This window comes from Jaculus jaculus, chromosome 9 (genome assembly GCF_020740685.1).
Source record: "Jaculus jaculus isolate mJacJac1 chromosome 9, mJacJac1.mat.Y.cur, whole genome shotgun sequence".
Lineage (NCBI taxonomy): Eukaryota > Metazoa > Chordata > Mammalia > Rodentia > Dipodidae > Jaculus > Jaculus jaculus.
This window is the reverse complement of record NC_059110.1, coordinates 28,980,910-29,005,335: the sequence shown is the minus strand read 5'-3', so window position 1 is coordinate 29,005,335 and position 24,426 is coordinate 28,980,910. Positions and strand designations below refer to the sequence as shown.

The 24,426-nt window shown below is 42.2% G+C and overlaps 1 protein-coding gene across 1 annotated transcript in view; it reads right to left on the bottom strand.

The window, feature by feature from the left end:
- Window positions 1-24,426, bottom strand: part of Map3k5 (mitogen-activated protein kinase kinase kinase 5) — a 280,474-nt gene that overhangs the window by 5,558 nt on the left and 250,490 nt on the right. The window contains exons 24-27 of the mRNA XM_045158755.1: window positions 22,513-22,698; window positions 17,491-17,596; window positions 7,601-7,844; window positions 566-678 (exon numbers count right to left, since the gene is read on the bottom strand). Of these exons, the coding sequence (XP_045014690.1) occupies window positions 566-678; window positions 7,601-7,844; window positions 17,491-17,596; window positions 22,513-22,698 (649 nt within the window). The remainder of the gene's footprint in view (window positions 1-565; window positions 679-7,600; window positions 7,845-17,490; window positions 17,597-22,512; window positions 22,699-24,426) is intronic.

Below are 24,426 nucleotides of genomic sequence, written 5' to 3'. Positions count from 1 at the left end.
AGAGAGCACAGACTTCTTGGGAAGGAGGGGACTCCATACCCTGGAAGTCCCCAGTCCCGGTAGGAACTGGACTCTTCTTGAATAGGGGAAACCCACCTGTCCAGAGTCCATGACTAGTCAGCTTAAATGAAGTTGAAGGCACTGGCCAACCTATGATTTTTTAATTACTGTATTCTTATTCTGTTTATACCTCTTCAACTCATAAATAAGAAAAATGCTAGAAAACACTGGGTACAAATGCAAAGTAACCAAAGTAGTAGTTTATTTTGATTCTCTCATTTTGAAATTTTAAGGAAGACTAAAATAGTGGAAATTTCTATTTACTTCAATAACATAGTATCTCAGAAAAAATAATTATAACTTATACATTTTTACTGTGTTAATGAGAGTTTGATACAGTTATGAACTGGATCAAAAAAAAAAAAAAAAGAACTGGATTCTTTTTGAAAATCCAATTTCATCTGGTCATGGGCCAAATGCTAAGTCCACACATAAACCTGCCTGCTGGCCTTCTCCACTTTTTGTGGCAGTGAACAGGATGACTTTGCAGTTCCCTGCTATTTACCTATTGGTTTGGACTTAAGCTTCAGGTGTTTAATCTCTTGATCTTTTTCTTCAATAGCTTGATGAAGGAGTGCTTGTAATTCTTTCTCTTTCTGAACCAATTCTTCAAGCAATCTGCAGAGGAAAATGAGGTTGATTGCTGGGTTAACAAAAGTAGAGGTGATTTTTCCAGATGAGGGCTTCTCAAGCTCGAGTGACCACAGACACTCCTGGGATTTTATAAAATCAAAGATTCTGCTCCAGTCACACTGGGGTGAGGCCAGAGACTGCATGTCTAGCGAGTTCTCAGGAGATGTTGATGTTATAGGTCTGTGGAAACCTGCACTCACTTTTCCTAATTATGAAAATTTTATGAATAACTTAGGCAAAGTTGTCTGTAATACCTGGCATGGGACAAGTGCTCAGTAAATATTAATGACTGTTGATAATTTGTAAACATTGCTGCTATTCCTCTTCTCACTTCTGGGAAGCACTGAAGTCAGTGAAGTGTTTAAAAAGCTAGCTATGCTCCTTGTGCACTCAGTTCCTAAGGTAGATCCAGTGTGCTCCCAAGAAACAAAAAGAAATGATGGGATTCATGGCATTGTTTTTACCCATGGAAGGCCCACTTTGCAACTGGGAACCAATTGGTAACTTGCTTACCATGTCCAACATGTTTCTTAAAGAAAATATCCAAATAATAAAAATAGTTGCTCTACTTTTTAGAGAAAACTAGCTTTGTGTAATTTGAATTCAGAATTCTTTATTTATTTATGAGAAAGAGGGAGGGAGAGAAAGAGAGAGAGAGAGAGAAAGAGAGAGAGAGAGTGAATGGGCTTGCCAGGGCCTCCAGCCACTACAAATGAACTCTAGATGCAGGCGCCACCTTGGTGCATCTGGCTTACATAGGTGCTAGGGAATTGAACCTGTGTCCTTTGGTTTCTGCAGGCAGGTGCCTTAATTACTAAGCTATCTCTCCAGTCCGTAATTCTTTTTTAAAAGAATATTTTTATTTGTTTGCAAGGGGAGAGAAAGAATGAATGAATTTGGGTGCCAGGGCCCCTTGTGACTGCAAATAGACTCCAAATGCATGTGCCACTTTGAGTATTTGGCTTCATGAGAGCACTGGGTAACCAAGCCTGGGCTGTGAGGCTTTGCAAGCAAGGACTTTTAACTGCTGGGTCATCTCTCCAATCCTGGATTTAGAATTCTGAGTTTAAGAATATGATTATTGCACGCCTTTAATCCCAGCACTCGGGAGGCAGAGGTAGGAGGATTGCTATGAGTTCAAGGCCACCCTGAGATGACAGAGTTAATTCCAGGTCAGCCTGGACCAGAGTGAGACCCTACCTCAAAAAACCAAAAAAAAAAAAAAAAAAAGAGTATGATTGTTACTATGTTTTATGTATGTGTGCATGCATGTGCATGATGCAAATTGTGTGTGAGTTTGTATATGTGTGTGCACACATGCATATGCTAGAAGATAACCTCGAATGTCATTCCTCAGAAACACCATCTACTTTTAATGATACAGGGCCTCTCATTGGCCTGGAGCTCACCAAGTAGGACAGATTAACGGGTTAATGAGCCCCAGGGATCCTCTTGGCTCTGCGTCCTGAGCACTGGGATTTTGCAAGCACATGCCACCATGCCCATCTTTCTTTCGTGGGTTCTGAGGATCAAACTCAGGTCCTCATGTTTGTAAGGCAAGCACTCACTAACCACTGAGTTTCCCAGCCCTAACAAATTATTTAACACAAATTACTAAATAGCCTATAGCTCTTAGGAAGCTATCCTGTTTCATTTTCAACCATTGATAGACAGATTTAAATCAGGACCATGTTCCATGTAAAAATTTGTTTCTGTTTCTGTTGACATGCTGCAGTGAAAAGATAAGCCTGGGTCTAGGTCCTGTGTCAGCCTTGTACTTCCTGTGTTCACTCAGACAAATTATGTCATGCCTTTTTTCCATTTGTAAGAAGAAAAAAGAAAAGTTCTGGGAAGAATTAGTACTGGGAACATAAAATGAGTCAGCACAGGGGTTCCTGTCCTGAGCCCCAAGATCTGCCCCGTCTGTCCACACAGGACGCAAAGCCGAGCCCTTGGGGAGGAGGAAGGGTTATAGCAGAGTAGGCAGCAGACGTGGGACAAAAGCAAAGCAGCAGGAGAAGCGAAGGAGGTCCTTTAAAGAAGGCAGCAGAAGACACCTGCAGAGACACCCCACGCACAGTCAGGCATGTTAAGCAGCAAGGTGCAACTAGAGGGCTGAAGGGAGACTTCTATCAACTGCAACATAAAGGCATCAAAGAGTAGGCAGCAAACTATATGCGAATGTTGAATTGGCAATTCTTTGTCTCCTTGGTAATTTGCCAATATGAAATACTGACGGCATATTGTTATTATTTTATCAAAGGACATGAACCTTTTTCTAAAATTTAATGTGTTTATTTAGGCTCTGCAGTTCCTTTTTATTTTTAGAAGCCAGAACGTCACACTGGAAACACAGTTTTGATAGGTACCTCAATTGTTCTAAATCTAGTCGTTTTTTTGTTTGTTTGTTTTCGTTTTTGTATTTTGGGAGGGGCAGAGTCTCACTCTAACCTAGGCTGATTTGGAGCTGAGACTGATCAAAAATTCACAGTGATTCTCATACTTCAGCCTCCTGAGTATTGCAGTTAAAGGTGTGTAAGTCCATGACTGTCCTCAAAATCTAGCTTTTAAAATTACTTACCTGAAGTAGATACCTAGTTTATCAGTTTTAATTTTAGCATGTGTTTGGTTAGTAGGGCAATGTTGTATAAGGAAGGCAATTGTTTTCCTCTCTACAAAAGTGTGGCAAGAAGCTACCATAAGGCCATTTTTTTTTAATTCAGGTGAACAAAGCTGGTGAGGTAGATTGGTGGATATTCTAGAATTGCCAAACAGGGAAATTAGATAATCATCCCATAACTTCTGAGTTTAGTTTTAAATATTTTATTTATTTTTATTTATTTACTTGAGAGCAACAGACAGAGAGAGAAATAGGCAAAGAGAGAGAGAGAATGGGCATGCCAGGGCCTCCAGCCACTGTAAACGAACGCCAGACACACACACCCCCTTGTGCATCTGGTTAAAGTGGGTCCTGGAGAATCGAGCCTTGAACCGGAATCCTTGGGCTTCATAGGCAAGCGCTTAACTGCTAAGCCATCTCTCCAGCCCCTGAGTTTAGTTTTAATAGTGCTCCCTTATTTCCTTGTAAGAAGTGAATTTTCAGAATATTTTAATCTACTTAAATAGAAGCAAAACAAGCCGAGTGTGGTGGCGCACATCTTTAGTCCCAGCATTCGGGAGGCAGAGGTAGGAGATCACCGTGAGTTTGAGGTTACCCTGACACTACATAGTGAATTCCAGGTCAGCCTGGCTAGAACAAAACCCTACCTCAAAGAAAAAAAAAAAAGTAAAACATACATTCTAAAGTCATTTTGTTACTTCTTTTCATTTGTAATTATTTTTAAAAATATTTTTATAAATTTTTTATTTGAGAGAGAGTGAGAAGCAAAGGAAATGAGTGCTTACGCCAGGGCTCCCTGCCACTGAAAACGGACTCCAGACACATGTGCCACTCAGTGCATCTGGCTTTATGTGGGTACTGGGGAATTGAATCCTGGCCATCAAGGCTTAGCAAGCAAACACCTTACCTGCTGAGCCATCTTTCCAGCCCTCATTTACAATTATTAGATCTCATCAGCAGCAGCTCAATAAACCTGATTTACCTTTGTCACCATCTAAACATTGTGGGCTTGAGATTTTTAGTATGAGAACTACAGCCTTTCTTAAAAGTATACCCACATTTTCTCTAAACTCATTTTGATATATAGGGGTTTGAACCCAGGGTCTTGCCCACATTGGCAAACATCCTACTACTGAGCCACAACCCCATAATGCTGCTCACTGAAGCCAAGCATAATAGTGCATATATCTAATCTCAACACTTGGTAGAGGATCAGGAGTTCACGTCATCCTTGGCTACATAGTTAATTTGTATGTGTGTCTTTTTTTTTAAATTTATTTTTCCATTAACAACTTCCATAATTATAGACAATAAACCATGGTACTTCCCATCCTCACTTTTCCCTTCACAACTCCACTCCCCATCATATCAACTCCCCCTCTCAATCAGTCTCTCATTTATTTTGATGCCATCATCTTTTCCTCCTGTTATGCTGGTTACATAGTGAATCTGAAGACAGCCTGGTGCTGCTTATCTTTAACCTCAGCACTTGGTAAAGGAAGGAGGATCAGGAGTTCAAGGTCATCTGTGGCTACAAAGTGAATGTGAGGAAAGCTCAGGCTGCATGAGCCCATGTTTCAAAAAATAAATAAACAAAACATTTTAAAAGTAATAATACTTGCCCAGTGTGGTGGCGCATGCCTTTAATCCCAGCACTCGGGAGGCAGAGGTAGGAGGATTGCTGTGAGTTCGAGGCCACCCTGAGACTCCATAGTGAATTCCAGGTCAGCCTGGGTTAGAGTGAGACCCTACCTTGAAAAACCAATAAATAAATAAATAAATAAAAATAAAAAAGTAAAAATATTCAATTGAAAAATTTACAGGGACCAATACAGACACGATTCAGTGTCTGATTTTAGTTGTGCAGTGCTTATAGTAAACCAGCTACTCTTTTTCAAATCATTTGGTGATAGAGGAGCTGTGGGAGCTACTGCTGAAAAAGAAAAAGGCCAGTAATTTTGTAGGTTTCATAGATTCAAAGGCTAGTATTCAGCGAAAACACATAAATATATGGGTCATTACTAAAAAAAAACATAGTTATGTAGCAATGCAAGTAAGAAATGGGGCAAGTGTCTCTCCACAGAGGTAGGCAGATGTGAGGTGCAAGACTTATGGTGGAGCCCAGAAAACTTCAGGAGGAAAATGGGAAGATGAGTATACAGCGACTGGAGAAGAGAGGCCCTCGGGACCACAGTGTCACAAATACGGTGAACGGAAGACAGTGCCACGTGGGGGGCATGAAGCCGGCCAAATAGGAAAAGGTAAGAATAGGAAGACACGCACACACACACACACACAGCAGTGATGTTCACAGAGGCAGGTCCTGCGGACATAGCCAGGGTGTGCAGACGGAGGCTTCAGGGACACAGAAGTGGATCTACCGGTTCTTTGGTACACAAAGCAGCTTCCCCGTCCGTCATTCTGACCAGAAGCCATGCGTGGGAATGGCTGGACCAACATAGTGACGAGGGAGCTTTCCTGCTCCAGAGAGCGGAGCAGGGATCCCAGTCATGGACGCCAGTGAGAACGAGTGCTTGAGCACACCGAGCTGGCTGAAGTTAACCCCTACTGTAGTGGACGTGGCCATGAAGTGGGACTACTTCTTCAGCACAGGAGGAAAGAGACGTGGCAACACTCCAGAAGCCTTAAAGACCCAAGATCTTTTCTCCTACCTACTCAGCAGACACGGCAGGTAGAAATGGGTGTCAGAGGACAAGACTGGGATATAGATGTCAGAGCCAACCTCCTCTTATTTTTTAATTTTTTAATTTTTATTTATTTATTAGAGAGAATGGGCATACTAAGGCCTCCACCCACAGCAAATGAACTCCAGATGCATGTGCCACCATGTGAATCTGGCTTATGTGACTTCTGGGAAATTGAACCTTGGTCCTTAGGCTTCACAGGAAAGCGCCTTAACCACTAAGCTATCTCTCCGGCCCCTAATTTCTTTTTTTGTTGTTGATGTTTTGTTTTTTTGAGGTAGGGTTTCACTCTAGTCCAGGCTGACCCAGAATTCACTATGTAGTCTCAGGGTGGCCTCGAACTCATGGTGATCCTCCTACCTCTGCCTCCCGAGTGCTGGGATTAAAGGTGTGTGCCACCATGACTGTCTCCAGCCCCTAATTTCTCTTTGTTATAAAAGATTTCTCCAGGCAAGTCATGAAGTGCAGTATGTGTGGATTTACTAAGTCATGCAACCAGAATCCATGTGTCCGAATAAAGGTTGAGCTTTATACTAAGTTTGGTATTCAAGTTTTACGTTTAAAAGCTTACATTTAACAATTACAAATAAGAAGTGTTTTGTTACCCAGTGATCAACTACAATCTTCAACTAAGGTTTTAAAATATTTGAACAACTTTTATTGGTTCACTTAAAAAAAAGTTTTCACTGTGCACCTAGAGCCATAAAGTCAGCTTCCCACATGTCAACGGCAGCCAGCACAGGAAGCCACAGATCATAAAACATTGAGACCTTGAACTGTGCCAACATTGGTGGAGAACAGGAAGTATTTACGGTTTGCTTAATAACCTGATCGTGTGGGTTCTATGCTAACAAACTGCCAAAGACAAATTAAACTCCAGATGTGGTACAACATAAGAGAAGGTAAGGAGTGAATATCAAAGACATTATATAATGTATGAAATTGTAAAAATAAAATATAAAATAAAATGAATAGAATAGTAACCAATGTGGTCCACTGTCTTCTTTTTTACATTTCTAAAGTACAAAGTTAGTTTTGTCCCTGTGAGCACTGAGATCTTCTCCAGAAGAACTTGATATCCCAGTCATGGCCTTTGAAGATGTGCGCTTTGTTTCCTTCCACTATCTACCAGGAGGAACAGGGCATTCTGAGCCTGTGTTTCCAAGACAGTGTGTGAGGTTACAAGTCAGTTGTTTTACAAGCTCCAGTGAGTTTGGAGATGGTGAAATGCTGCTGAAGAAGGCCCGAATTGTTCCAGGTAAGGAAGTGGCATTTCCCAAAAGACACTAAAATCAAGCTCTCTTGTTTTTATAAAGAAAAGCATTAAACTCAAGCTTCCATGAGTGGGATACAGGAATCACAGCATATATATTCTGTGGATCAGACTTTCAAAGTAGAGAAAAACCACATATAGTTTTTTTTTTTTTTTTTTTTGTATTTTCAAGGTAGGGTCTTGCTGTAGCCCAGGTTGAACTGGCAATCACTCCGTAATCTCAGGGTGGCCTTGAACTCATGGCTACCACGCCCAGTGCACATAGACTTATAGAAGTAAGAAAAAGAAAATAACCCTTTTCGGACTTACCTGTTGGTTTCTATTTTCATCCTGCCAAGCTGCACATTGAGCGAGCGGTGAGCATTCTGGGAATCATGGGATACAGTGGAGCTAAGCGTGCTCACCCCTGAGGTAGCCACAGCGTCCTCAATGACGGCTTGAGGTCTTTGGACAGTTGGATTGGAAGGTGGCTCCTCGTGGTCCTCTTCCACATCCAAGTCTTCTGGATCAGCTGTGTCACTCTCGGATGCCAGGCTAAAATGTGGCCTCAGTTCTGTGTGGTACAGTGTCATCAATAGTGTTAATAATGTGAGCAATCACTTTCATGTCTTAGCATGTATTATTAGCTCCTGTATAGAAGATATACCCCAATTTCTCTTCCAGGTGAGGGGAAATTTCTGTGTATTTGTCCAGACAATTTACAAGATATAGAAATTCAGTCAGAATGGTCTAATTTGAACAAGAAAAATTGTCATACTACATGTAATATCAATGAGCAAGGCTAAAATCTGATGTGAAAGCTTGAGGATATTAAAAAATAAGTGAAATTCATTTTTAGATTGTATAATGTTCAAAAACTTAACTTGCTTAGAAATAGAGACACAGATATGCAGAGGAGACATGGGCAATACGAAGGGCATGGAGTGATTTTCCTGCAACATTTACAATACAGGGAGATAGAGGACAGATCTGAAAACACCATATACATGGTGTGCTAACATTAGTAAGCCCATTTCTGGCTTTTGTGTTGATTCTTACCATGTGTCCCTGACCTGTGGTGAATCATTGAGATTTAAATGCAAAGGTTACAAGTTTCCAACTTAAACACACTGTATAACATGAATTCATCTCTATGTCAGTTTATAACTTGGCTGGGTTGGGGAGACTGCTTAGTAGTTAAAAGTGCTTGCTTGCAAAGCCTGATCAGCCTGGGTTTGATTTCACCAGTAACCATGGAAGCCAGAGGCACAAAGTGATAGATGCATCTGGAGATTGCAGTGGTAAGAGGCTCTGACCTCTTTATGTGCCCATACATTCTTTCTCTCTATCTGTTCATAAATAAATAAATAAATAAACAAACTTTTTAAAAAGAGAACATGGATGACAGCCTCTCATAGACGAAACAGTATAAAATTATAATTATGTTCTCAAGCTAGCCCACAAAAATAATTTACATGAAATCAAGACAGCAAAAACACATGATTCTGACACCATATGCTCTGGCACAGGACCCACTGAGAACTCAACGAAAGTCACAGAAACTTCCTAGAAGAAAAATACAGTCATGTCATATTTTGTCTAGATTTCCTAATTTTTGTCCTAATTTTTTCTTCCCTCTTGCCTTTGCTCCCCGCTTGCTTTCTCACACTTCCTGCCTTTTTCCTAGTGTGTGTGCATGTGGTGTATGGCTAGGCACGTGCACGTACGGAGGCCAGAGGACAGCCTTGGGTGAGGACCTTGCCCTCCACCTTTTTTGAGACAGGGTCTCTTCACTGCTATGATTACCATGCTAATGCCTGTGACCTAACAGGCAATTCTCTTTTCTCTACCTGTCATGTCACCATCAGTATGCTGGGGTTACAGACACTTGCGACAGAACCTAGCTTTCACGTAGAGTCTGGGGATCTGAACTCAGGTACTCATTCCACTCTGCCATCTCCCCAGCCCCCTGCTGATATTTTGTAGATTTTCACAGACTCCTGAACCAATCCCGATCCCCAAGGGTACATGAACCACAGGCTGAGTCCCTACGTGAAGGGCGGTGTTAGTAAGGTAATGGAAGACCCCCATGCCACCATGCCCATATGGTGAGGTAGGTGGCAGTTCTGTGACACTATTTCCCCTCTGAACCTTTGGATCCTGCTTCTCCTTCTGTGTTTTTGTCCTCCAGCCTCCCGTTGGAAGCTGGACCCTGGAATTCTGCCCCTCACTTGTTCAGAGTTTTTCTTATTCTCCATGGATGAAGTCATTCAACTCTATAAAGGTTAAGTCCTTCTGATGAGTGACAAACCCTACACTTTTATCCCCAGTCCTCTAACATCCAGAGCCTCCTGCATATTCCCATTAAGCTGGGACCTCAAATTAAACAAACTGAAGGGAAGCCACCGTCTTTTGCTAATAACAAGAACCTGCTTATCTTTCAGGACCAGCTTTATGTAGCCTGCCTTCATTTTTTATCTTTTTTCTAAGTTAAAAAGAAAAATATCATGCTTTGAAAAGTACATGATAGGGCTAGAGAGATGGCTTAGCAGTTAAGGCGCTTGCCTGAGAAGCCTAAGAACCCAGGTTCAATTTCTCAGTACCATGTAAGCCAGATGCACAACGTGGCACATGTGTCTGGAGTTCGTTTGCAGCTGCTAGAGGCTCTGGCATGCCCTGTCTCTTTCTCTCTCAAATAAATAATATGAAATATTTAAAAATGATTAAAATTAAAAGTATATGATAGAAAATTTGATATCTTAACCAGCTGTGAGCATAAAGTTCACTAGTAAAACTGAACTGTGCCATGAAACTGAATCTACTCATCAAATAATAATTCCCTGTTTTTCCCTACCCCTAGCCTCTGAAAATTACCTCTGTTCCTATGAATTTGACTCCTTAAGGTATTTAATACGAGTGGAATCATGCAGTATTTGTTTTGTGCAAGTGGCTTATTCCACTTTGTGAGTCTCCTCCGTGTTTATACATGTCACAACACGTGTCTGAACTGACTTCCCTTCTTATTGCCCCATACTATTTCATTGTATTGATATTATATCCCACACTCAGCTTATTTGCTTGGGTTGTTCCCATAGCTTGGCTACTCTGAATAGAACTGTTATGAGCATGGGTGGGCAAATGTCTTTCTGAGGGTCTACTTTTACTTGTCTTGAATATATGTCCAGAAGGGAAAATTTTGGGTCATAAGGGTAATGTACTTCCAAAGCTCTCGGGAGCTATCGCACTGCTTTTGATGGCAGCTGTCCCACTACCTGACAGTGACAGGTTCTCTGCTTCCCCGCATCCTCACCTCTATCTCATAAGGAGACTCAACCTTCACCTTGACTCACCTTTCCCGTCTGTCTCCTGTATTCCTCAGATCCCATCCCTTTGTATCCCAATTTATCTACACTGTGACTGACTCAAAAATCAGGTGTTAAAGCTTTATAAAACCAGCACTTCGTACAAGAGTTAAATACATGAGAGTCTCAAAAACTGTAATTAGAATGATAGAGATCTTACCATAATTATGTGAATATGGGGTGGAATAATGAAAAACATCTCACTTTTGAAATCATTTAAAATAGTAGAATTTTAGGTTAAATTAGGAGATAAGGCTTTTAAATAATTTCTAAAATTATTCTTAAATTTCTTTCATGGTTTCTAAACTGAAAAATTTTCAGCATTCAAGCCTTATAGTCCTGATGCATTATAATCTCACTTATTGGATGTTTATTATGATATAAGTATCCTTTTATTTATGTATTTTTTTGAGGCAGTTTTACTGTAGCTCAGGCTGGCATCGAACTCATGCTGATCATTCTACTTCAGCTTCCCTGATTGCTGGGATTAAAGATGCGCACCACCACATCTTGGCCTCACTCCATAAGCCCTGCCTGGCCTGCAACTTGTTATGTAAAGTTCATGCTCACTTTAAACTTGTGGCTATCCTCCTGTCTCCTGAGTACTGGGATTAGAGGCATGTACCACTACACCTGATATTAGTTTCAAATACCCTTTTAATATTATTAAACTATCATTTTACACGTGTACAAATGGCTAGAGTTCTCTCAATTAATTTTAAGAGTAGAAAATTATAGGCTAATGCAACAGTGCTCTGCTGTTGTGGCCTTGCGTGGTAGCGCCCTGGGTAGCTCACTGTAAAATGTGCCACCGAGAGAGTCCCATTGTCGTGTTCACAGAGATAACAACACAGGGGAGCCTAAGGAGTCTACAGAAGAGCCTTGGGAGCCCTGGGAATAGGCACAAAGATGACACAGAGTTACAAATACAGTTTTATATAGCTAAACATATCTTATGGGATCTCAGGTATAGATTTAATTTCCTATGTAACTCACATGCTCTGTAATGGTTACTTTTATAAGTCAACCTGACAAGGCCACAGGATGCCAGTAGCTGGTGAAACATTATTTCTGGGTGTGTCTGTGCAGGTGTCTCCAGAAAGGATTAGCATTTAATCTGTGAGCTGAATAAAGAATCTACCCTCAACCTGAGGTCATCATGTGGAGCTAAGAAAATTAGGTTGAAGACAAATTTTGCATTTTTTTTCCTCATAGGCAGGATCTAGATTTTATATGTATTATACATATATGCAGAAAAGGGGCTATAGGGAGAGGAAAAGATCTCAAGGGAGGGAGAAGGGGAAGGGAGAATAAGAGAGGATAATGGAAGGGGAAAAGGAAGAACAAATATATGGGACTGAGGACATGCCTCAGTGGTTAGAGGAGCTTGCTTGCAAAGCCTGCCTGCCAAGGTTCGATTCCTCAATACCCATGTAAAGTTAGATATATAAGGCGGCCCACATGACTGGAATTTGTTTGCAGTGGCAGAAGGCCCTGGTGTGCCATACTCTCTCACTCTCAAGTACTTAAAAAAGAAATATTTTAAAAAGACAAATATCACATGTTCTCTCTTATAAGAAACCCAGATTTAAGAACATATGTATGCATGTACCCACACAGATGACATGCAATAGACAGGTAGGGACTGTGGGTGACCTGATGGAGGAATGCTGAGCGTAGACACCGGGGTGACCATAGCCACTTGGGAGGCAGAGGCAAGAGGATTATAACTTCAAGGCCAGCCTGGGCAACTTAGTGAGACCCTGTCTCAAATAAAGAGTAAAAAGAAGGCTGAAGCTGGGCATGGTGGAATATCTATAATCCTAGCACTTGGGAAACAGAAGCAGGAGGCTTGCTTTAGATTCCCAACCTGCCTGATCAACATAGTAATTTCTAGGGTAGCTACAACACCTATCTTAAGAGAGAAAAAAAGGAGGGCATGCTGGGACTGTGCTCACTGATGTGTTAAAAAAGCTGGTCTAGCCGGGCGTGGTGGTGCATGCCTTTAATCCTAGCACTTGGGAGGCAGAGGTAGGAGGATCACTGTGAGTTCAAGGCCACCCTGAGACTACATAGTAAATTCCAGGTCAGTCTGGGCCAGAATGAGACCCTACCTCGAAAAACAAAAAAAGAAGAAGAAAAAAGCTGGCCTAGTTATTGTCTTCAGGGGAACTGAGCCCATGGAATTGGGAGCATATAATATGTTTCCATCCCATCGTACTATTTTGGAAACCTGGCCTGGGTCCACTTTCTAAGTCATGGATCTAAGCAAAGCACATTTGAGAAGGCTCTATATTCATCCTCACAACCACAAAAATGATATATGTGTATATTGTATGTTCAAAAATCCTATTACTCTATATGCTTACTAACAAAGTTAAATAAAAGATATGAAATATTTAATAAAATTAAATAAATAATGAATAAATAAATAATAATAAATTAAATAAAAATAATAAAATAAAAGGTGAATGGTGAACAGAAAGGGGAAGACAAGTGGTGAATCCTCTTCTCTGCTCGGATCACCCCCCACATCCTGCTCTCACATCTCAAAGCACCAGGTCCACAGGCCTTCAGTCCAGGTCTAAGAGTTTTACCTTGGGCTCCAGGCCCTCAGACCTGGAGTGAAGTATTCCCCTGGCTTTCCTGGCTCTCCAGGGCACTTCCCAGCCTTCATAACCACATGAGTCAACCCCCATAATAAATTTCCTCTTACAAATACCTACATAGCCATTGGGTTTCTTTCTTTGCAGACCCCTAACATACATGCATTAACAGTGCCGTGAGTCAAACAAAGCACGTCTGCAATGACCGAATCCACCGTGGCTTCATGGAGGTCTAAGCTGCACTCTGGAGGAGGAGAGAGCCTCGGCTGAGGGTCATGCATTGAGGGGGCAGCTCCAGAGGTGGGCCAGAGCTTTTTAGGGAGAGTGGCAAACATAGTGCACTGTTAGTAGGGAGCCACATGTCAAGAAAAAGACTTGGCCTGACAGGTCCTGTACTGAGCAGACAGCACTGAAGGGCACGCTTTGGAAAGAGGACCTAGGGTATGTTTTCAATATAGCTTGATGGGATGAAACAGTACTTCCTGTGCCATCCTGCTCCACTGGCAAATTCTCCCAAGGACAGTACATAGACCAAGTTTCTTCAACACAGGCTTCCTACCTGTGCGTCAAGTAAGATCACAGTACTTGCCTCATCAAGCCTCCCATGGCCTCCAAGGCAGTTTGTGTTACCCTGATGTTTACACGGGGGTCCATGCTTGATGTCTAACAACCGCGAGAACCTCTCTTCTCTAAGCAGCTTTAAAGATAACTGCAAGAGGTCTGTCTACATTATCCATTCTCTATCTCTGTGTGGTCACCCCGGTGTCTACGCTCAGCATTCCTCCATCAGGTCACCCACAGTCATGCTGCACGTGAGAAGAATCAACAGACATTTAATGCTGCCAGTGATCTTCAAGCTGATTCTTGGTGACAAGTGAGAAAACAGCCTGAGTAAAGAACTCCTAAGGGACTCTCACTGCACTCTGTTCTGGGTGCTCTTTCTGGAACAGGAAGATTGAACACTTTGAACAACAACAACTCTATTTTGAGATAATTTTAGAGTAACAGAAAATTCTAGAATAGTACAGATAGTTTCTGTATGCTTTTCATTAAGCTTGCCCTCACCTTAACATTCTTTGGAATTATTATCCAAACCAGGAAATTAACACTGATGTTAACACATCTATGTATTCTGAGTCCCTTCCTTTCTCCCTTTCTTTCTCTTTCTCTGTAATTCTCTCACTTTCTACCTATTTCCCTTCCCCTCTTTTTTTTTTTTTTTTTTTTTTTTTGGTTTTTCAAGGTAGGGTCTCTCTCTGGCTCAGGCTGACCTGGAATTCACTATGTAGTCTCAGGGTAGCCTCGAACTCTTGGTGATCCTCCTACCTCTGCCTTCCAAGTGCTGGGATTAAAGGCATGCGCCACCACGCCCGGCTCTCCCTTCCCCTCTTTTATTTTCTGAGGTAAAGTCACATATGTAGCCCGGGCTGGCCTTTAATTCTCTATCACTTGCATGGCTTGCAACTCCATGTCCTGAAGATTTCACCCATTTTTCTCCTGATATATTCTTTCTGACTGAGGATTGTCATAGTTACCTTCTCATTGCTGGCACAAAGCACCTGACCAAAAGCAGACCATGGGAGGAAAGGGTTTATTTTTGGCTGATAGTCTCAAAGGAAAGCTCCACGATAGCAGGGGAAAGATGGCACGAGCAGGCACTAGACATCCTGTCCGCCACAGCAGGTGGAACTAGCAGCAGAACAGTGAGCTGACCACTGGCAATGGGAAACTGGTTATGACACCCATACGCTAGCCCCCCGCAACCCACCCCCTTCAGCAAGGCTCTGTTTCCCAAATTACCACCAGCTGGGGACCTAGCAGCTGGGGGACACCTAATTCAAGCTACCACAAGGGTCTTTCTTTCATTGGTTTTTGTGTCTCCTTAGCCTCTTCCCATCTTTGGCTAGTACTCTTTTATTTGCAGGGCCCTTCACACTCTTGAGAGCTGCTCAGATATATCGCATAATGTCCTTCATTTTAGGTTCACTTGATATGTTGTCTTGATCAAGCTGAGATTTGACAAAATCATGCAGCTGTGACGCTGGGCCCTTTTCAAGGCATCATATTAGGAGGTTTAGGATGCATGTACCCACATAAAGCCAGTGCACCAAGTGGCACATGCATCTGAAGTACGTTTGCAGCAGCCAGAGGCCCTAGCATGCCCATTCTCTCTCTCTCTCTGTCTCTTTCTCTCTCTGTGTGCTTCTCTTTGTTTGCAAATAAATAATTTTTTAAACTGTGATAGCATTTTTTACTAATTCAAATTTTAAAATGTTTCATACTGATTTTATCCTTTGAATTTTTAATTTTGTACTTTTAGATTATAGGTATAAAATTAGGACAGTAGAGCATGTTTATTATCGATCTATCTATCTATCTGTCATCTACCTATTATCTACCTATCCAGAGATCTATTTACCTGATGATGTCTGTACTATATATAGAAGACCTCTGCTTCTTTTTTTTTTTTTTTTTTTTTTTTTGATTTTTTGAGGTAAGGTCTTGCTATAGCCCAGGCTGACCTGGGAAATCACTGTGGAGTCTCAGGGTAGCCTCAAACTCATGGCAATCCTCCTACCTCTGCCTCCCAAGTGCTGGGATTAAAGGCATGCGCCACCATACCCGGCTTTAAAAATGTATATTACTGGACATACAACCAAAACACGTTGGAGGTTTGGCCTTAGAGTGTGAAGATGCTCCTTACTTATTCCATAAACCTTTCTTCAAAAGCTCCCCCTTTTGCGTTTCACCATCAAGATAGCTAGGGCTATGTCTAGGCCACTGATTTCCAAGCCCAGCTATGCACAGTAATGACCTGGCAGCTGTGCTGAAATGAGATGCCTAGAGATAAAACACAGAGTCTTTAGGGGGCTGTGAAAATATCCCATGTGACAGTCTAATAGTGGATAAGTCATTATAGATTGGTCCAAATTCACTGAATGTACAATAAACATCTAGAGTGAGCCTATGTAAGTCACAGATTCTAGCTGATTATGATGTGGTAATACAGATTCATTAGATGTAATAAATGTGACATTCTGATGGGAAATGCTGATACCAGGAGGGGCTACGTATGTGTCAGGGCAGGAGTATATGGGAAACTGTACCTTCCTGTCGATTTTGTTGTGAACTTAACATTGCTTTTAAAGAATAAAACTTTTTTTTAAAGTATTCATTTGAGCCGGGCATAGTGGCACACACCCTTAATCCCAACCCTTGGGAGGCAGGGGTAGGAGGATTTCCATGAGCTCGAGGCCACCCTGAGACTACATAGTGAATTCCAGGTCAGCCTAGACTACAGTGAGACCCTACCTCAAAACAACAACAACAAATTACTCATTTGAGAGAGCAAAACAGAAAAAGTGACTATGGGAACACCACACTTGTTTGTCACTGCTAGCAAACTCCAGACACATGCCACTTTACGTGGGTACTGGGGAATCAAACCCAAGCTTTGCAAGCAAGCAGATGTCTTTAAATGTAGAGCCATCTCTCCAGCCCAAATAAAGCATTAAAAAAAAAAAAAATCTAATTCCTGGTCCTTAACTCCCGTAGATTATTAGCAACTTGGTCTGAGATGGGCCTGGAATTTTGGCTAAATGCATTAGCAGACTTGGGAGTCACTGGTCAAAAATGACAAAGGAATGCATTTGTGGACACATCTTTATGCAGAGATACAAATTTATTGGGGGTTCCTGATGATTCCCTGATTTCTTCATGTCTGAAGATGTTCTTTCAAGCAAGTCTTCCTCACTCCCAGGGAACATTCTGACTGTGCACTGCTGGGAAGACTGGATGCACTGGGTAAATATTATCAGGTGGCTTTGAAAATACATTTTCTATGTGTGGTTTGTGAGGCATATGCACATGTACACACAGATGTGCATGGAGAACATTAGGTGTCTTCTAGCACTCAACTGTATATTGCCTTGAGACAGTCTCTGGATGTGGAACAGCATTTATTTATTTAGTGAACTCCAGCAAGTCTCCATTCTCTGTTCCCCACAAGACTAGGGTTTCAGAAATGTGTGGCCATACCCAGCACTTTATGTGGGTCCTGGGAAACCAAACTCAAGCAGTCTCAGACCCTCTCAGGCCATGATGCTTGCAACAAGGGCTCTTACCTGCTGAGTCATCTCTCCAGCAATCATGTCTTCAAAGCATGAAGGAAATATCAGAAATGAAATGACAGAGGACCAGTAGTCTAAACTATACAAACACTAATTATGTGCACAGTAATTAAAGTTCTGACCTGGCACCAGAATGGTGATAGCTGTCTGCACGGCCTTTCGGATGATGCTGTCCAGGGCAAACATCCAGTGGGGTTTGATGTTATGATTCCGAAGAACTTTATTGACCTGGAAGAAGAGAGTGACATTTTGTCTTTAATTTTTAACTGCAAATGACCTTGCTGATCCAAGCACTTGGGTGAAGTCCTATCTACAAAAGTAACTGACTCAAGTCACTTTAAACAGGGGAATAGTCTGCTAGACTATTCCAGAAAGCCTATTCCCATGAAAAATATTTGCCGTTAGGATACTTCTGAGCAAAAATTGGTAATGTCTCACCCATTTAAGAAGACACTGAGATAGACATATACAAGACCTTTCTACCCACTAAACAACAACAACAACAAAACAAGAGGCTAGAGAGATGGCTTAGCAGTTAAGGTGGTTGCCTGCAAAGCCTAAGGACTCATGTTTGACTTTCCAGGTCCCATGCAAGCCAGGCACACAAGGTGACACAAGCATGCAAGGTCACACATGTTCACAAGATACCGCACATGTATGGAGTTCCACTGCAGTGGCTGGAGGCCCTGGTGTGCCAATTCTCTCTCTCTCTCTTACACTCTATCTCTCTGATAAAAAATAATATAATAATAAAGATTTAAACAAACAAAAACTGACAGCCAGGCATGGTGGCGCATGCCTTTAATCCCAGCACTTGGGAGGCAGGAGGGTCACTGTGAGTTCAAAGCCAGTCTGAGAGAACTTAGTGAATTCTAGGTCAGCCTGGTCTAGAATGAGACCTTACCTCAAAAAACAGCAATGACAAAAAATAACAAAACAAAACTGTGGGGATGGAAAGATGACTCAGCAGGTAAGGGGTTTGCTTACAAAGCCTAACCATCTGAGTTTGATTCCCCAGTACCCATGTAGAGTCAGATGCATAAAGTAGTGCATGCTTCTGGAGTTTGTTTGCAGGGACTAGAGGCTCTGGCATGCCCATTCTCTTGCTCTCTGTCTCTGTCTCTTTCTCTCTCTCTCTGCCAGGTACGGTGGTGCACACCTTTAATCCTAGCACTTGGGAGGCTCAGGTAGGAGAATTACTATGAGTTCAAGGCCACCCTACATAGTGAATTCCAGGTCAGCCTGGGCTAGAGCAAGACCCTACCTTAAAAAAACAACCACCAAACAAACAAACAAAACCAGGGACAAACTATACATACTCTAAAATTTCTAATCTTTGTCAGTTAAATTTTAATGATATAAAATTAACAATTTTAACATTTCAACATCATCATAGAATTCATCTTACAAAACAGAAACTCTGTTCTCATGAAGGTATCACTTCCTATCCTACCCAACAGTTCCTGTATGCCACCAACCTGCTTTCAGTCTATGTGAATCTGAGCACACCAGGTACCTCATCTGAGACTCCCATAGCATTTGGTCTTGTGTGACTGGCTTCTTTTACTTAGCAGGACTTCCACAAGATTCATCCATGTTATAGTCTATGTTAAAAATTCTTTCCTTTTTTTAAGACTAAATAATAAATATTCCATGATATGTGATGCCATGTCCAACACTTTTGTTATTCTTATTTTTTTAATTTATTTATAAGAGAGGTGGGGGGAAAGAGAGAAGGAGAGAATGGGCACGTCAGGGCCTCTAACCATTGCAAACAAACTCCAGATACATGTGCTACTATATGCATCTGGCTTATGTTGGTTCTGGGGAATTCAAACCTGGGTCCTTAGACTTTGCAGATCAGCACCTTAACTGCTAAGCCATCTCCCCAGCCCCCACTATTGGTTGTTTATTAGTTATAGTTTTTTTTTTTTTTTTGAGTTAGGGTCTCGCTCCAGGCCAAGCTGACCTTGAATTCACTACATCGTCTCAGGGTAGCCTTGAACTCACAGTGTTCCTCCTACATCTGCCTCCTGAGTGCTGGGATTAAAGGTGTGCACCATCATGCCTAGCTATTCTTATTTTTTTAATTAAAAATTTTTACATGTGTGATGTAGGCATATATTGTGTGTGCTGATGCGGTACCCTGTGGGCTTGCCTATGGCAGCCTAAATGAGACCAGGTGTCCCCCTCCGTTACTCCCTCACCCGTTTTCCCTGTGCCAGAGGCTCTCCTGATTCTGGAGGTTACCATTCACAAGCTCCAGTGAGTTTCCAGTCTCTACTCCCCATCGAACTGGGATTAAAGACATTCATGACCATACCCAGCTATGTGCACAAATTCTGTTTACATGAGATTTCAACTTGGGAAATCAGTCCACCTCAGGCTCTCATGCTTGCACAGAAAGTACACTGAACTGCTGAGCCATCTTGGCATCACCTCTTATTGTCATTTTTAACACACATATGTATACATGTTCATGTGTGTGGGGGTACACACGTAAGTGTGTGTGCATGTAGGTCAGAGGACTACCTCAGGTATTATCTTCAGGAATACTATTTACCTCTTTTAAGTCTAGCACCTTAGAACACTTGGCCATCCTGATATGCCAATCTTACTTGAAATAAGGTCTCCCATTAGCGTAGAGTTCACTGATTAAGCTAGACTGATTTAACACCCAGGGATCCTTTTGTCTTAGCCTTTCTAGTCCTGGGATTATAAGTGTACAGCCATGTTCCACATTTTGAGCTATGTCCCTAGCCCCTGCAATGCCCTTTAAAAGGCAGCCTTTTATTGTAACACTAAGAAAGGCACATTTAAAATTGGGATGAACTACACTCCTCTTGACTGACCACTCCTCTAAGACCTGAGGCTAAGAGACCTGAGTGGCAGGTGACCAGTGGAAGGCTGAGATGACGAGGGAGCGGCAAACCCCTGCTCAGATCTAGAACCTGTCCCCCGCTCAGTCTCTTCTCATCAGAGTCCTCCACTGTACAACACTCAGATTTGGGACTTGCTCACAGTAACTGCTCCCAAGGACAAGAAACCATGTCTAGAATCCAACTTGTCCCAGGAAATCTTTTCAATCTGGGGTGTCCTGGTACCTTAATTTCTTAAACAGATTTATCTGCTCATAAGACCAATAGGTGTAGCAGTAGCCTAGAACACTTCTCGAGTCACACACATACCGTGGAAGACTGATCCTTTATAACCAGGACCTGCTCCTTATTACATACTATAGTACCCAGGGTCCAGTCTTTTGAGTTCACTCTCACCCTGGACGGTGAGTGAGCCAGAGCAGGCCTGAGTGAGTGGGCCCAAGCCTAGGGTTATAGTTCAATAACCCTCACTCTGAATTCTACAGCCAACTTTCTTTCCAACCTCCAGGCTAGGAGCCAAATGTGTGGGCCAGTGCAAATTAGCTGGATTATTTCATTCTACTTGCAGATGGCTGGGTTTCCCTAGATGCAGTGTAAGCATGCCTTTAGCTTTTAAAATTAGTCATGGGCTTTGCCAGTGGCTTTTGTTTTCTTTGGCCTCAGTCAAGCCAGGGCCCTTGTCTTATCATACAGCACAAATGGCCAAACGGCTTGCACGGTGTCTCAGAACACTAGGGCTGCTGAAGGATTAAAATTAGGTTTTGAACTGGGGAGTATTTGATATTCCAAATGCAACTGTTAAGACACCTTTTACGGGCTGGAGAGATGGTTTAGCGGTTAAGCGCTTGCCTGTGAAGCCTAAGCACCCCGGTTTGAGGCTCGGTTCCCCAGGTCCCACGTTAGCCAGATGCACAAGGGGGCGCACGTGTCTGGAGTTTGTTTGCAGAGGCTGGAAGCCCTGGCATGCCCATTCTCTCTCTCTCCCTCTGTCTTTCTCTCTGTGTCTGTTGCTCTCAAAAAAAAAAAAAAAAGTGATAAAAAAAAGACACCTTTTATGTAGAAGCAGTAAATCCATTAGAAGTAAATTAATCTGGGGGGCGTTGTCTGATGTAGGGTCTTGCTGTAGCCCAGGCCAACCTGGAATTCATATGTAGTCTCAGGGTGGCCTCAAACTCACAGTGATCCTCCTACCTTTGCCTCCCAAGTGCTGGAATTAAAGGCGTGTGCCACCACGCCCAGCATTAAATTAACTTTTAAAATTTACATGGAATTATACAATATGAGTCTATATTCACATCACAGGTGCCATCAAGGAATCTATTATTTCTGTTTCTCACAACTTTTAAGAGTGTCTGGGAGTGGCCTGAAGGTTTTGATGGAACAAAGGTCTATACTGAAGTCTTACCGAAGAATAACACAGAGGTTTTTGAATCAGGCTTGCACAATCCTGGTTTCCAGATTGTGTTGCTTAGCACCTCAGTTTTAGGGAGAATTCCTAGTAATCTCTAATTAGATCTTGTGGATTAATCTTCATTCAGTGATGATCTATATTCTGCATTATATTTCTGGCTAGGATACAGTGGATACTTATGAAGTCAATATTCTAAAAATCTCCTATATAGAGGGCTGGAAAGATGGCTTAGTGTTTTAGGCACTTGCCTGCAAAGCCAAAGGACCCAGGTTAGACTCCCTAGGACCTACAAGGTTTTTGCATGCATCTGGAGTTCATTTTCAGTGGCTGGAGGCCCTAGTGCACCCATTCTCTCTGTATATCTGCCTCTTTTTCTCTCTCTAAAACAAATAAATACCAAAATAAATAAATAAATAAATCTATATGGAACCAGAGAAAAACTGAGGGGAAAATGAGTTGTTTTCCAAGGTGTACTATTAAGTTTTTCTCAATGGCCACTAGGTGGCATTTCTTGTATAGCATTATGAAATGCATGACAAATTATGTGCTATGTTGCTAAAATTGCCAAAATAAATAGTGACCCACCACATGATTTCATAAGAAGAAAGTTCAGCCACAAGAGATGTTTGTAAGCCTTAACGTTTTCCATGGTGATTTCAGTTTTTTAGGTCTCTCCATTTAAGGGGTGCAAACACCCAAAATAACTCGTCTGATCCTTAAGAGGCACTCTGTAGCTCCCCAGACACCTCACGTTTGTCAAGGAGAGCAGAGTTGGTTGAAGAAAGGATAGCAGAGCTTAAATGACATGCTGTCATCGTGACTCATTTTTAGCTGAGGCAGGACAGCACACTCACCGCATCTTGGAAGCCAAACAGGACCGCCTGCACCTGGCTGATGCCATGGCTGTCGAAGTCCAGCTCCAGCTTCAGCTTGGACAGCGTGGTGGCTATGATCTTCCGGTCAGTGGACCTCACAAACTCTCTGAGGCTCACGATGAGGGTTGTGATGTGTTCCCACTTTAATTTAGGTTCCTCAGCCCCCTGTGAAGAGAACCCCACAAGGCCTCAGGCACACTGCGACACACACATCAATCACACTCCCATAGTCCTTTGTGAGACCTGGGATCTAGAGGGTCTCCAGCTAGGCAGAAGCTGTTGAACTCTGTAGCTCTTCCTGGCAGCTACCATCACCACCCACCTCATCGTGGAGAAACGACCAGACTTTGGAGGAAGGGCACTTACATCACACGCTGGTCAGTAGCCAGGATACACTCTGATACAAAGCTGTGCCCACACAGGGATAGGCTGAGGTAATAGGAGTCTGGTCCACAGAAGTTTTCCTAGAGCACAAAAGTAAGACCCAGGCAAGGAGCCATGGAGTCTTGATCTCAAAGTCTTGTCCAGAGAGAGGTCATAAAACAGGGTCAGAAAGAGCAGAAGAGGAAGCAAAGGACTTGAGAAGGACAAGAGGTAGGGAGAAGAGAAGCAGATAGAACAAAAATGTACGCCAAGAGGGCCAATAGCAGCTGAGCCAGAGAAACCGCAGACTTGGAGAACTTCAACTTGAAGTCTCTGCGGGGCTCAGCCAGGCACCAAGGTTAGAATTCCTAAAGACTACTTTTCTCATTGCTACATGCGTCTATCACAATATGTCCTTGGGGCTTCATTGTGTGTAGTGCAAATCAATTTCTTACAACCACAGGGGGCCAATCTCAAATTCCAGACTATTCCCTACACCCCCCCCCCACAACAAGGAGGCAATCAGTTTTAAGAATGGATCAGTACTAATTTACGTATTAAAATTATAATATGTAAACAAAGAATCTCTCTCAAACTGAATGTTTTCTTTTTACTTTAAGCAAAGCACATTGCTTCTATACAGGAAACACACCAGGAAGGTAATTATCCTCAATTTAAGAATCAACAAGGGGCCAGAGATATGGCTTAGCAGTTAAGGCACTTGCCTGCAAAGCCAAAGGACCCAGGTTTGATTCCCCAGGACTCACGTTAGCCAGATGCACAAGGTGACGCACATGTCTGGGGTTTATTTGCAGTGGCTAGAGGCCCTGGTATGCCTCTTCTCTCTGTCTATCTGCATCTTTCTAGCTCTTAAATAAATAAATAAAAATAAAATATTAAACAAAGAATCAAAGGATTACTGTGTTCATACCTATCTCATGGTGTCCTTTCTTATTGTAATCTTGATTCATGCATGGGTGTGTGTGTATCTGCATGTGTGTGTGGATGCTTGTGCATGTATGTGCATGTCTGTGGAGGCTAGAGGATGACATCAGGTGTCTCTCCACCTTCCTTACTGAGGCAGGGTCTCTCGCTTGAACCCGGGGCTCATGGATTTCACTAATCTAGCTACCCAGCTCTCCCTGGGGGCCACATGGCATTTATGTGGTGCCAGGGATCTGAACTTCCAGTCCTCACGCTTGTATGGAAAGTGCTTTATTAACTGGACCATCTCCCCGGCCCCTCTTACTGCATTATTAAAACTATCAACTGGGTTGTGAAAATTGAGATTACTAGAATTCTATTTTAAAAAAAATTCTCACATTCTTTCTCTGCATATATTTTAATTTGGGAGCTCAGTCCTCTGTTTATGTTGTCATGAGAAAAGATTATATTGAGTGGCTTCAAAGCTGCCATTAAGAGAACATTTTTAAATCACACTGAGAACAATTATAACCTGTTATTTTTCTTCTTGCCATAAAGTAAATTATACCCAAAGTAAAGATTCACAGACAAAATCATAACACCATG